Source organism: Drosophila albomicans, chromosome 2L (genome assembly GCF_009650485.2).
Source record: "Drosophila albomicans strain 15112-1751.03 chromosome 2L, ASM965048v2, whole genome shotgun sequence".
NCBI classification, from domain to species: domain Eukaryota; kingdom Metazoa; phylum Arthropoda; class Insecta; order Diptera; family Drosophilidae; genus Drosophila; species Drosophila albomicans.
The window spans coordinates 4,816,723-4,832,014 of NC_047628.2; the positions used below are offsets into that span (position 1 = coordinate 4,816,723).

At 38.1% G+C, this 15,292-nt stretch overlaps 1 protein-coding gene across 1 annotated transcript; it reads right to left on the reverse strand.

Moving 5' to 3' along the window:
* Positions 1-3,556: 3,556 nt before the first annotated feature.
* Positions 3,557-8,128, reverse strand: LOC117563556 (transient receptor potential cation channel protein painless-like). The gene is made up of 3 exons (XM_034241936.2): positions 7,907-8,128; positions 5,948-7,849; positions 3,557-4,152 (listed from the first exon to the last, which is right to left on the reverse strand). Exons 1-3 carry the CDS (start codon positions 8,126-8,128, stop codon positions 3,595-3,597), a joined length of 2,682 nt encoding a protein of 893 aa, XP_034097827.1. The 3' UTR covers positions 3,557-3,594.
* Positions 8,129-15,292: the final 7,164 nt, after the last annotated feature.

A 15,292-nucleotide genomic window follows, 5' to 3' on the forward strand; every position in this document is an offset into this window, starting at 1 on the left:
TTTCCATGTTGCCTTCGCATCCAATGCAAATCTGAACATGCAATGTACGAGTTCATAATGAACATGGATAGATTTATCATTTATTGTACTTAGCCAAAGTCCATTGTCATAATTTTACCTCATTTTCTCTCTCTTCCTACTTCGCTCTGGTCCAGCCCAGAGCTGACATTTTGCACATTAATGTTAATGTAATTGTGAAATTCGCATCTGTCCGACTGCTTGATGGCTAATAAATGCGAGGCATGCAAATATTATTGCTGCCAATTCGATATATCTCGTTGTCTATTTCAAATGCCAACTGTCGAATGTTGAATGCCAAATGCTAGAAAGATACAAAATCAAATATTTTCCAACTACCATAAATACAATTCCAGCTTTTACCCAAATGTATGTAATGAGTAATTATAAATCATTACAGCTAAAGGCTGCTTATCTTTTACTTACAGACGAGGAACTTACTTACATTTACGTGAAATCTTCAATTCGCATTCAAATCAAATATGTTTCTGAGTATACGGATAAATTGGTTAGCTGATAACGCAGAGTTTCATTCAACTCTAGTTTATTTTAAACTTTTCACCTATATTATTTTCCTACAAGCCGTGTTATTAATCATATAATTATAAAATTTATAACATATGAATCTAAAAATCATTTTTGCATAAGCATTATAATCATGAAAGTCTCTTTGCATGATCTCGAATATTAGTTTGGCGATTATTCCTCTTTCACCCGTTAAAGTCGAATAAATTAATGTCTGGAAATTCTCAGAGCTTTTAAAAACCATTTTTTGTGAGCATGTACCCTTACACAAAGGTATATTTTCTAGATCCTTTTAATATCATACTTTTTATTTCTTTTTTGTTTTACTGTGCGAGTATTTAATCGAATTTTCAACTTTTAATGCTTTCAACCTTAAACGCTTTATATAAACTACAACATTTTCCACAGTTCACAATAAAAACCAACTAGCAATCTTGATGTATTACACTCTAAATAAATGAGATTTTAAGCTTTACTATAATACAATATTTAATAATCATTAGTGTGATATGAAGGCCACTTATCTCCTAAAAGGATCGATGCACCCAATTAAGGGCAGCCACATTGATTTAAACGTTAGATATGTCTATTTTTAGCATTGTACATTTCCATCTTCGGCACTTATTTCTATAGACCATCAAATTTCATACCACAAAGCCTGGCAGTGTCCTGTCCTCCTTATCGCCATCGCATGCCATTCACAATATTTTATGTGCATCTCATCCGCAAAACATTATCAAAAATCGCTTACAACCAATTTGATTTTATTAAAACGAGCGCCCTAAAGCGGTGTTCTCTTTCTCTCTATATATCGCTCTCTCGCTCCTTTCCACTGCGTTTAGCCACGCTAATCATAAGATTCGTATGGAAAAAAATGAGGAAAAAACATGCAGAGCATTTCGGGTAGTTTATATAGGAGTCTTTACGAGTCTGACGATGACGATTAGCATTAAAGTTAGCTTCAAGAGCAGCGGGAGCATTTCGATGTGGAGCTTGGGGGTGGACAGCATAAAACAGTTTTATGGAAGCCCATAAACAGGTGAGAGGCGGATACCCATCTGGCAAGCGAATTTTTGGAGCAATGTTTTGGACTTTGAACACACGATCTCACACACGTTGCCAGGTGGCATTGATGGCAGTTGTTGGATGCTTTCGCCAAGAGGGGCAGGTGGGATGGTGAGGTGGGTGAATGGCCCATTCGTTCCGGCGTTGACTCTCTGAAAATGGCCGCACATAAAAATTATATTAAGTCATAAAACTGTGCCACATACACATACATATCCACTTGTACTTGAATGAGAGCACCTCTTAACGCACATAAAGTACTTATATTATTTGCGGTCAAGACAATTCAATTCTCGTTTGACAACACTGTTGTCGAGTACTCAAATTACTTTTTAAAGTTTGCTCCCTGGTGAAAATGGTGACACTGGACTAATTTTGACCAGGTGATTCCGATTATAGCAACAGTCATTAAAACAGATTTGAGGCTCTTAAAAATGCAGGAAAACAGGCACCAAGGTAGAAGTGCTTGACTGTTAACAACTTTGAGTAATAGCAGCCAAGAACTTGAGTGGGGTATAGACATATGAAAGAGTTCCTAATTTACTTATTTTTATTTCTTAAATCCTTTCAAGGGTTCTTGCAAACCTGAATAAAATATTCATAAGAATGTATGTCCGATGTCTATAGCAGACTAGAAGAAAAGAGGTACAGTTTTTGATAAACCTGTTTATTGTTCTATTCAGATAAAATATATTTTAAAAGTCATCAAAGAAAGAGTTGTATATGGTAAAAATCAGATGCAGATGAATTAATTACTTCGGTTGTTCTCTATTTTATGTTTTGAATTTCGTAGGATATTTATATATGCAATGTGGTTTTGGGTATATTTTAGTATTTTTATAATATTTTAGTATATTATACCGATTTAACGCAATCAACTTTACCTTTCCTACTTGATTGATCTTTATTAAATTTCCACTGTAATGTATAAATGCAATGTATAAATTTGAAGTAATATTAAAATTTATGCAGTCATATTAAATAATTTTTCGTAAAATATCATATAGATGAAAAAGTTAAAGTCTGTGTGTCTGTCCGTCTGTCCGTATGAAACACTGGATCTCAGAGACTATAAGAGATAGAGCTATAATTTTTCGTTATGTTTGCACGCAGATCAAGTTTGATTCAAAATTTTACCACGCCCACTTCCGCCCCCGTAAATCAACAAAAATCGAATAACAAGCGTAATTTTAAGGCTAGAGCCCCGAATTATGGTACATACAATAAAAACTATAGTAATTGTGATTACTTTTGTATGGGGAAAACGCCTACCGTCTAGGGGTCTTAGAAAAATTGGCTGAGAATCTGGTATAATGTGCCGTCTTTGGTATATGTCTATATGGATACACAAAATATATATTTTGACATATTTTAAGCATTTTTACAGTATATTATTTTGGTATATTTTCAGAATAATACCGCAAATTGTTGCTTTTATTCAAAATGGGTAGCGGGTATCTCACAGTCGAGCACACTCGACTGTAGATTTCTAACTTGTTAAAAACCTAGTGTGTCAAGTACAGTCAAGCTGGACTGCGATTCCAACTGCACAGATAGGCGAAGTACTAAAAAAAGAGTAAAATTTCATATGTCTGGAAGTATTTCAAATGATCAAGGGACAAAAAGCTTGTCATAGCCTTGACAACGAGTACAAGACAAGCTGCAATACGTCAAAATTTGTATGCCGGGCATTACTATTGGCCACAATCGACACTATCGATTACTTAAAATTGACTATAGTCGAATATCGATGTCGACTAGTGTCGATAGATCTCCTCCTCTAATTCCTATGAATATTATTTCAGTTCAAATTGATCTTCTCCAAAAATTATTATCGTAAAATTGCGGTAAATGTGTTGTGTTTGTTACGAGTTAGGCTATAGGCACAATTTATGAGAGATAAAATCTTCCTTGAAGGCAAGATGAGATTTTGAAAGTGAAAGTTAATAGTAATGAACAAATTAGTTAATCTTTATATTCTTGCTTTTATAAATTGTTGTTAATTAATGATGTACTCATTGGATTCTTTGTCTGGTTTTTGATCTCCATCAACAGCATCCTGATATCCTCCTGTCGTTGCTCATTGATATCTTTCATTTCTTTTTCTTTAATAATTTTAAGAGCTCGGGCAACAGTCTGATTTTCAATTGTTATATTAGCATAAGGGTGGCGTTTATTGAATCCACAAGACTGGGAGGAAGTTCCTTCATTGGCATCCACTGCTGTATTGAAATGGAGGTTCAAATCCGCCGGCTCATCCGTTTCAGTTTCGGAACCGCTTGCACCATCTTCATGACCGGTAAATACTTGACCTGAGAGAACATTATCTCTTTCATTCGCCATGTACACCTCCACCCGATTCTCTTGGTTTGGAAATATGGATACATAGTCACAGGTGGATTCTGCATGGATTCGCATCAGTTTCTTAAAGATGCGAAGCCCACGTTTTAATCGAGGCGAATTCCCGTCCAAGAGTCCTGTAAACCTATACAACACATTTGTTCGACAAATAGCAGCATTGAGTTCCACTTGAGCCCGAATAGTCTTTGAAGCATAAGAGAAATAATAAATAGTGAAATATGCATAATTCAACAAAAAAGTAGTATACGGTCAATAAATAAATAAATAAAAGCTTAAAATATAATAAACTAATATATTGAAGTAATATATTTTTATACCCGTTACCCATAGGGTTGAAGGTATATATATTCTTGATCAGCGTCAACAGCCAAGACGATCTAGGCATGTCCGTCTGTCCGTATGAACACCTAGATCTCAGAGACTATAAGAGGTAGAGCCATAATTTTGGACAGCATTTGTTATGTTTGCACGCAGATCAAGTTTGTTTCAAATCGCAAATCGATTAAAATCGAATAACAAGCGTAATTTTAGAGCAAGAGCTGCGAATTTTGGTATACACACTAAGAACTATAGTAATTGTGATTCCTAAAAATTTGGTTGAAAGTTATTAATGAAATACTTTCGTTTGTATGTATACGTCTATGTGCTCGCCTATATTGGTGAGTGTATGCATGTGTAGTTTTGCAAAGAAGATTAACACGATAACAATTGCTCGTGTCTTAGATGTTTAGAGTTAAATAGCGGCAGCGTAAAGACTGCGATGGCTGTGGTGGTAGTGTGCACCAACATATGGTGGTGAGTCGGTTCGAGTCGGGACTCATACATTTTTATACCCGCTACCCATAGGGTAGAAGGGTATTATAACTTTGTGCCGGCAGGAAATGTATGTAACAGGCATAAGGAGGCATCTCCGACCCTATAGAGTATATATATTCTTGATCAGCGTCAACAGCCGAGACGATCTAGCCGTGTCCGTCTGTCCGTCTGTGTGTCTGTCCGTCTGTCTGTCTGTCCGTCTGTCCGTGTGAAACACTGGATGTCAGAGACTATAAGAGATAGCATTTGTTTTGTTTTCGACAGCATTTGTTATGTTTGCACGCAGATCAAGTTTGTTTCCAATTTTTGCCACGTCCACCTCCACCTCCGTAAATCAAAAAAATCGAATAACAAACGTAATTTTAAAGCTAGAGTTGCAAATTTTGGTATATACAATAATAAAATATTTATATGTAGTAATTGTGATTCCTGAAAATTTGGTTGCAATCAGATAAAAATTGTCGAAGTTATTAAAGAAATACTTTTGTATGGGCAAAAACGCCTACTTACTAGGGGTCTTAGTTGCTTTTGCCGACAATCTGGTATATTATGTCGTCTATGGTATATTTTGAATGTGGTACTATATCGGTATAAAAAAAATAACATTTGGTATATTTTTAGTATTTTTGTGTTGTTGGTATATTTTGAAAAAATACCGCAACATTTTGCTTTTATTCAAAATGGGTAGCGGGTATCTCACAGTCGAGCACACTCGACTGTAACTTTCTTACTTGGTTTTTATTGCGCTTTATATATTTATGCGATTTATATTTTTACTATTTTTTAATATTTTGTGGTATATCGATTTATTAAATTTTGAGAATATTATCTCAATACTTTGATTTTACTCAATTGTAGCTTTCTTACTTGTTTAAAATATACCATGGAGTTTTGTCAGTAACTTGGATCGACGGGGATGGCTATAATTTCTTGGTTCTTGACTCCCTGCTGCAATAAAGTTATAATAATCTGCTACCCTATGAGTAGCGGGTATAGAAACACAATTTTTGTGCAAATACCCAGACATGTCTGGATACCGTGCATTGAAGTCTTTGAATTTCTGAGACAAACAGTTCTTAGCTAAAGTACGGACAGACAACATGACATTTCTCCGATTACGTAAATAATATATATTTTTTATGGCACACAGAACTTCACTCACCTGCGTATCGCCGACAGCCAGGCCGCCCAGTAAATTGGTCAGGACCATAACCATAAACATGAATATGATCACCACAAAACTACTGAAATATCCATTAGCGTCAATATTATCATATTCACCATTGAACATAACAATTGTCTTCATAAACGATAAATGGAGTTTCGCATAGGAGAGACTGAACTCTTTAACTGTTGAGTTCGTTGAAGCGGTTAATTTCGCTGAATCCGTAAATTTCGCTGAATTCATAGAGCTCGGTTTGGAAAACAGCACATAGAAGCACAAGGTGAAGCTGAACAACAGCATGGAGTACTGTAACAAGCTCTTTGCGAAAGTACTTGCCACCTGGCGCAGCATGAGCATGTGCGTCGATATGGCACGCACAGGTAGGGCACTAATAATATCCATCAGCTTGATGCCCATCAGCATGATGGCGAAGACGGCAATAATCCTTTGGATGTCATCTCCACACTCGATGTTTGTGAGGATGAGCATAGAAATCAGAATAAAATCGATTGAACTGCGCCACCAATGCTTGACTATCAGAAAAGAAATGACTTCCACAATAAGAACATAGATAATCAGCACTTGGAAAAGACTCTTAACAATCCTTATAGGAAGCTCGTTCTTATGACGTTCAGGGAAACGCAACCAAATATGGATCCACAACATCAAATTTAAGAGGATATTGATGATAAAGTGTGTTAAGAAGATGGTGGTGAGCCGACCCCACTTCAGCTGCAGAAAGCAGGTGATCAACGGATGCTCCAGCAGTGGACACAGCTCCTTCGACCGGGCCATGCAGGCAATGGGAGCAATATCGAGTTCGTTGTGCTCGTTGGTCATATTCAGACAGGTCATAATGATCTCGTAACCCTCGTGGCTGGACTTCTCGCCTCGCCCAATAATGCAGTAATCGAAATGCTCCTCCAGAAGCTTGGCATCGATATCCTCGATCAACCAGCGATTCTTGTCATTACGCACTCCCAATCTGGCTCCCTCCCTCAAGAGCACTTTTATGGCAATCTCATTGCGACAGAGCACCGCATAATGCAGAGGCGTTTTGTGCTTATCATCGACGTCATTGGTACACTGCCGCTGATCCTTAAGCAATTGCAACAAACATTCCTGGTATTCGTTGCTCTGCAGGCAATTGATTAGCGGTTTCAATTGCACCTGCATAATCATAGTTTTTAGAAGCGTGCTCTTGGTCACCGTCTTGAAAAATTCGCTCTTAAGCAATTGAAGAACAGCTGACCAGCTACCAGCCTCGACTGCCAACTCCACAACATACTCATATTCCTGGAACGAATTATATTTCAGGGTGGCAAGCACTGCTTCGAGTGCATATTCAGTATGCTTTGTTATGTGCTCCATAAGCAAAACTCGTAACATTTTCTTATTATCCCAGTTTACAGTGTTCTTTTGGTATTGCACCATGGTTTTGAGCATTTCAGAAACAGGCAGACTGAGTAGCGGACGCACTAGGAGATAGTAGAGCTGGTCATCTTTACCTTTGAAATAATGCCTCGAAAGAAAATAGAGTCCTTCGTGATAATTGAATTGACTGAGTTGGGGTGCCTTTAGAAACTCTAAGATCAAACTCTGTCGTGTCCATTTTGAGATATTTTCGTTGAGTAGCACATGTTGCATGAGAGATTTGTCATCAGAATCGGCTATATTGGGTGAAGCGCCTTTTCTCAATAGCAATCGAATAGCGATAATGAGACGAGGAGCATTACTTGCGTCTAGACTTTTGATTAACCTCCTCAATGCTGTTTCCCCGTCGTACATGTGATCAACATCTACTTTGGCGTTGCGATGCTTAAGCAGCGCGGAAACATTGTGCTGACTCCCTGAATCGATCGCATAGTGGATGGCAGCTTTATTGAGCTTCGGATTAACCTATTTAGAGTTTCACTTATACATTTATAAATATTAATCACTATCTTATTCACTTACGTAATTGGGATCGCAGCCAGCATCAAGACAAGCATTTAGAAATTTAGCACGTCCTGATGTTGATAGGGCTTTCTCAAAGATGCTCATATGATTGTCCCCATCCCTTTTGGACCTGAGGTTGGGCTGAGCACCATGGCTGATGGCACGATAAAATCCATCAAAATCTCCAGCTTCAAATGCATCGTTTAGCTCTTGCTGAGCATCGACTTCGACCTTCGTCATTCCTAGTTCTTTCTCAACTAAAAATGTAGCCCGCAATCAGATATAGTCGACGCAAATTAACATGGGGGTAAATGCAATTAATCATACAGCAATATAGGTTGTGGTATACTGAAAAATGTATATAAAAATACATTTTAGAGAAGAATGCACTCATATTTAATTTTAACTTATCGAATTAAATAACAAGTGTTATTTATACCCGCTACCCATAGGGTAGTAGGGTATTATAACTTTGTGCCGGCAGGAAATGTATGTAACAGGTAGAACGAGGCATCTCCGACCCTATAAAGTATATATATTCTTGATCAGCGTCAACAGCCGATCTGACCGTCCGTCCGTATGAAACTGGATCTCAGAGACTATAAGCGATAGAGCTATAATTTGTTTTCGACAGCATTTGTTATGTTTGCACGCAGATCAAGTTTGTTTCAAATTTTGCCACGCCCACTTCCGCCCCGCAAATCAAAAAATCAAAAAACAAGCGTAATTTTAAAGCTAGAGTTGCGACAATTTTGGTATATACAATACTTTGTGTGGTACTATATCGATACACAAAATATACAGTTTGGCATACTTTAAGCATTTTTATAGTATATTATTTTGGTATATTTTGAGAATAATACCACAATTTTTTGGTTTTATTCAAAATGGGTAGCGGGTATCTCACAGTCGAGCACACTCGACTGTAGCTTTCTTACTTGTTTTCACTGTAAAGACGGTCGTACGCGACAAATTCCGTCAGAGAATTACCCATACATATATAATTCAGAGAAATCAATAAAGAAATTGTGATTTATTGACTAGGGACAGGAGTATAAAAAGAGTCGAGGCGAATCGGATTGCATTGAATTGCATCAGTTTACATCGCTCTTGGGATTAGTTAAAAGTAAACCAATCGAAGAGTTTGCCCCAAATAAGATTTCAATTCTTTTTGCGAACGCATTTCAATTTATGCTCATTCGCTGGTCTGCTCAATATGCCAGTTACATGCAGATGCCACGCCTCCACATGTCCCGACCCTCTACCTACCACCCATCAGCCGCACTCCGCTCGCAAGTTGTGCTAGCATAAATCGCAGAGCATATTACACAATGCGATGCGTGCCTGGCTCAATGGAGGAGACCCACAAAACACAGGCAGCGACGTTTTTCGGTACGACTTTGGCTCACGTTGTGTTTGCATTTGCGCTAGTCGCTCGAGGGGATGGGGGGGGGCAAGGACAGGGGCATGCTGCAAGGAGGCAATAAAGGGGCGCAAACCTTTTATGCTGCATTCGCCCTGTTGCTACACACACAAAGCAGATAGTCAGGCTGGCAAAGCAGCAGAGGACGAAGCGGCATTGCTGGATAGAGTGCATCCTGGTGAATCCTCCTGCTGGCTGGCTGGCTGGCTGGCTCTGCACTACGCTGCTCTGCTCTACGTGTTCCGCCTGCGAAAGCATTCAAATTGTTTACCGTATGAGCGGCGCGCACGTGAAAGCCAAAGAAAATTGTAGTAAATTTTAAATGGCACGGCAGCAAAAATGTGCAACGTCTCCTCGAACGAACCCCTGCATCCGTTTGTCCCTCTCTCTCTTTCTCTATTCCGATTGTAGCCAGGAGCTAGCTGGCTGCTCCTTGACGCAGTGTAATTTATTGGCAGCACGTTTATCATGCCGTCTACTCCGACTACAACTACGACTACGCCTCAGCATCAACATCAGCATCAGCCTCAGCTTCAGCTTCAACTCAGACAACTCGTCTCCTCTGGTAAGCCCAAAAAATGCAACCATGCGGTGCATGCAAAAATGCCTATGCCAGGCAGCGAGGACTAGAGATGTTGCCTGCCCCACTGGCTGGTTGCCTGGTTGCTGGTTGCCAGCCTGCCACAACATTTGCACAAATTGCATCAACCTAGCTGGCTGGCTGGCGCCTTGTGTACATCCTTTTTACTTACTTTTATCCTCGGCCAATGTTTGCCGAGCGTTTTGCCCTGTTCGAGGAGTCGTAACTGTGTGTGTAGGCCATTTCATTGTTTGTCTTTTCCACAGAGAAAGAGGCTATGCGATGAGATGAGGAGAGGGAATTGCGCCTGATGCAACATTCATTAAAATGTTGCCAATGTGTTTTTGTGGCAAATTGAAGCTGCTCCCCTAGCCCGATTACAACAAAGCAACTGCTCACCCCTTAGCCCACATGCCTCTTTCCGAAAAACAACATTTGGATATGCATTTGCTGAGATGCTGCATATGCAGGCACCAAACATAAAATACATGCATAAAGGAGCTAAGGATTAGACGCCAGCCTGGCAAGATAATGGAGGCCACTAGACAAGGAATTGCTGTATAAATAATACAAAATGCTCGTACAAAGCTCTAATTTAAGTATGTCTGTTATGAAGAGTTCATAATCTTTACTTTTCGCTTGAAACTATAGGAGAAAAGTGGGATTAATGTGGAATTTAATAGGATAAACACTTGAAAAGCTGAATTAATCAAAGAATGTATGAGAGCAAACTAATGTTTAGAAACAAGTTTTATGAATTAGTAAAAAATATTAATTAGTGTCGATCCTTTAATGAACGAACGAAGCCAAATGATGTACTATTTAGCAGAGTGAACGAACTGAATAAATTCACCTTAATAGTTTTTTATATTCATTTGTTTAATTTTGTTTCTGTAGTTGCTTTACGGTTGTACAGTGTTTAGACTGGGATGTATCGTAGAAATTTCCGTTAGTAGTTGCTCTAAATTGGATATTATTTTAACTGATAACCTTAAAAATGGTATTAAAATGAAAAACGTAAATTTTGCTTATTTTTTTAATGAGTTCAAATACAAATCCTACAGTGATGAACGAAATTTATCGATGAACGAAATTTAACGAGAAACAAAGTTGGGAACCAAATCGATAAAAGGACCTAGTTCAGTGACCAGAAATGAACGAACTAACAAATTCAGTAAATCAAACAACACTACACCACATCATCATTAGCAAAATTATTAGTCTTTTCCATTCAACTATCTCTGGCTATTGGAGAAATTGCGAGTGTCGAGCAACTGCATCTAATTGTTATTTAACTTAATCATAAATGTTGGCAATTAGGCTTCTGCTCCCTTCGGACAGTCGAGAGTGAGTACAAGCTATGCAATGTCTTTCGCAACTGTTGACACTTTGTTAGCAATTAGTTTGGTCGATGCTGCCAACAAGAGTGAGAGAGGGAGAGAAAGCGGGGGGCTAAGTGCGGCAATGTGGCAAGTGCCTGCTGCAGGCATTTCCTGTCTCAAATGTATAGAATCGCAGCAATTTTTTTCCAACTAATTGGCCAGCCACAAGAAACAGCAGAAGAGGGAAAATATAGAGTGAGAGAGAAGAACGTGTACTATATTGGGAGAAAATTAATTAAAATGCTGTTTTCTTTGCTATTTACTCAACAAATTGCTTCAAATGCGCATAAATCAAATTGTTCACACCGCTCCAAGGACACATTTTTCCCCACACAGCAAATTCAATTTTCCATGCATATTTCATTTATTTGGTGAGTGTGATTGTGTGTGTCTGTGTGTGCATTTAAAGCCGCACTCTCCAGTGACGCCACTTGAAAGGGCGCTCCCATAACGGGAGGAAAGTGAACAGTGGAAGAAGCAGCCACTGAAATGGAATATACAACAAAAAAGTAAATGCGGGAAAAAACCAAAAAGAGTCCAGGCACAGTCCACGCGAAGTGTCAAGAGTGGGTGGCTAATGGGGATGGGAAGGGAGGGAATGGAGAGCGGGTGGCTCCCAATTCCTGTTTCCTGTGCCAGGCAGAGTAAAGAGCCCAGACTGCTGTCACAGCCTGTTCTGTTTTTGATTCAAGCGTTAAATGAAAATTAATCCGATTTAATCTGTCGCTAATTAGGTTTACTCTGGGATTTGTTTCGCACCTCTCCCAGTCGGAGGACAGTCTGGCCGGTCAGCCACATGTTTGGTCTCAATTTCTGTTTGCGCAATATGCATTATGCGGCATTCAATGCTGACCATCAATTAGCGTTCCCATCTCACAATTAAATACACAATATAGTATTCTCAGTTATCGATATGGTCAGAGCTCATTTGACACTCGAAGTTCTATCAATGGACATCACTTTAATACCTTGAGTTTATCGAGTGGGGTGTTCTACACAACTTTAAATAAGGTTTGCCACTAAACCCGACACATAACCCGAATCAACGCTGATGATGACACTCATACGCACTGTTGCCTTTCAATCTGGACTGCACCTTGCTCTCCCCCTGTTGTTCTGCGCAGTTGCTGCTGTTGACAACATTGTTTCACTGGCTGGATTCTAGTCTGGTCTAGTCCATGCGGCTGCCTCATTTCCATATCGCACACACACGACACAAAACAAAACAAAGCCAAAAATCTGAAGTTTCATTACGAAAGGATGTGCTGCTGCTATGGCAAGTTTCTGCTTTCGTTTTTGGTCATGTCAAAAGCCGGCAAAACCAAAACAGATTCTGCTCATCGCCTCTGTCTCCGTCTATGTCGTCGTCTGGTTGGCGTCTACTGTGCCTGCCTAGATAATATGCTTAATACGTTTTTATGTGCCTGTCAGGCAGTCTCTGGTTTATCCTGGTCTCGTCGTGGCAGCGCTTTCTGTGATCCTTTTTCATTGTTATTGCCAACTGCTATTGACTGTAGCCTCGCGTGAAATCAAATTTCCACCAAGATGACTTTTGAGCCCACAACAGAAAGTTTTGTTTTTTTGGGCTTTGCCATGAATTATGCAAAAGGATACTGGGCCAGAACTCTGGCAGGATGCTGGCAAGGCGACTGCTGTTTCGGTTATCAAAAGCTATTGACCCATTAACGGCTTTTCGGTGTTTGCCAACGGCACTCAAGAGCAACGCCTGCAAACTACAAACTAATTAACATAACGCATTAAACCAGCAAACACTTTGGAATTATGTCAAGTGTCGAGTGCTGGCATCAAAGGATTGTTCCCCTTCCTTATAGACTGCTTGCCTGTCAGTCTCTGATAAGTTTTTGCAACTGACAACCCATTTTTACATCAGGCGAAATGCATTTATTGCATGCAGGCAAACAGGAGGAGTTGGATCGCGGCTTGGACGCTCTTTGACACGAGCTCCCGACACTCAAGGCAGCGTCTCAAAGCAGCCCGATGTCTGACAGCAAACAAGTCGCCGCCATTGACATGACAGCTCTTGGAGGCTGAAGGCAACTCGTAGTGGCAGCTGATACAAGGCGCCTCGCTGCATATTAAACAACCGAGATTCAAGTGGCGCCACTTGGGAGTTAGTCAAAGACATCGACTTGCAGCTACTTGCAGCTTACAAGCCACACTGCATGTGCATTCCATACACGAGTCAAATCCATCTTGAGCTTCTATCTTTCTTTTGGCCTTTCACTTACATATCAGCTAGGTAAGTTGGCATTACGTCCAGATACCAATCAGATTATAGCAATTGTCAGCTTATTAACCTTCGTGTTGCTACACGCTCCTCGAGTAATCCGACAGTCTGCCAAGGCTTACAGATTTCTAACATAAGCGGAAAATGTAATGTACCAGCAAGATTTTCATTAACATAATTAGCCACTCATTACAGGGGAGACACGACTCGTAAAGTACCTGAAATCAGCATGAATTTATGATAAATAAATGCTAATTAGAAGTGAGGATAGCAGTTATTTTATTAAAATAGTTATTTTAATCTAATTGTAAGTAATAGTTAATTTAAATATGAAAATAGAATCTTATAATCTTTAAACTTTTTTCTCATAGTAATGAGAGAAATGACCTATAATATAGGCAAATAATAAAAATATTTAATAGAGAGACTTTAGATTACTTTTTGATTGGCCGCTTAAACGAGCCAAACAATAACCAACTATATAGAATTTGCATTTTTTGTAATATATAAAGTATACATCAAACAAAATGACTTGTAACTATTCGAAGAAAAAAAAACATAATTTTGACAAAAAATATGAAATATACATAGTTGCAGGTCTACGAAGAGCATTTAATGCAGTGTATTTAAAAGCTAATACTAATTTAAAAGCATTCTAAATATTTTGAAATTCTATTAATATGAACAACAAGAGCTGAGATCATTCCTTTTAATCGTTATTTGAATAGTTGGATATGCGAATATTGATCCCTAAGGAGATGTTTAATAATTTGTATATTCACACTCTTCCTTAGTTTTAAACAAGCTTTTGGGTGGTTCAAAGCATTACAAAATAAGGCTACAAGTCTTTAATACAACTAGAGTATTAATTAATTACGTATTTTGTCACTTGTGACCGAGTTTTCTTGTAGTTGCTCTGGTGCTTTCATCTCCTCTTGAAAGAAAAGCGTCTGAGACTTCGATCGCTATTTATATAGTATATGTAAAAATACATTAACAAATAAGTACAACGTATTAATAAATAAATATTATATATTGTATTTGACCTGAAATAAGCTTGTTTTTTTACACTTTTATACATATATGTATATACGTATGTTAAATCAACTACACATATCTGAATAAATTGTTTTTTTTTTTTTATTTTGTTACTATTACAAAAAAAAAAGATAACGTGTAATCAGAAAAAGACCCTTAGAAGAAAGTTAAAAGGCAATCATATCTTTGATCATAATTATATAATAATTATTTTTAGCATTTTCTTCTTACCTCTTTACATACATTTATTTTAGTATATTGTAAACAATAAGTAAATTAAAAACAACTTAATAATAAACAACCTAATTTAATTTATTTATTGAATAAATTTTATTAAAAAATAAATAATTGAAAATATATCATTTGAAATATTAATACATAGGATACTAATAAGGTAATATGGTAATGTTAAAGAATCAAAAACCGTATCCCAGGATGAAGTTGCGTGAAATGATCGATGCGTGAAAAATATTTTGCACAACTGTTGGTATATTATTTTAGTGAAGCTTCATAAATGGAAAGTGAATTGGTTTAATCAATTGGCTTATTATATTAAGAATAAGTCCACAAATGTTGCAAAACTTTCTCTAACACAAATCTTTGCACAATTTGTCGTCTTGTCATGTTGTGTGGCAATTGATTTTGAGAGGCTGACATTGGTGTTACCGCAGTTGTGATTGCGAATGCGTTTACGACTGTTTGCCGAGGCTTGATTGTACTTGTAATTAATGGA

Bases quoted from the DNA above. Each gene is read 5' to 3' on its own strand.
- LOC117563556 (XM_034241936.2), bottom strand. From the start codon at position 8,128: ATGACGAAGGTCGAAGTCGATGCTCAGCAAGAGCTAAACGATGCATTT. The intron at 7,850-7,906 runs GTAAGTGAATAA...AACTCTAAATAG, and splicing joins CTGGCTGCGATCCCAATTAC to GTTAATCCGAAGCTCAATAA. The intron at 4,153-5,947 runs GTGAGTGAAGTT...TATGCTTCAAAG, and splicing joins TGGCTGTCGGCGATACGCAG to ACTATTCGGGCTCAAGTGGA.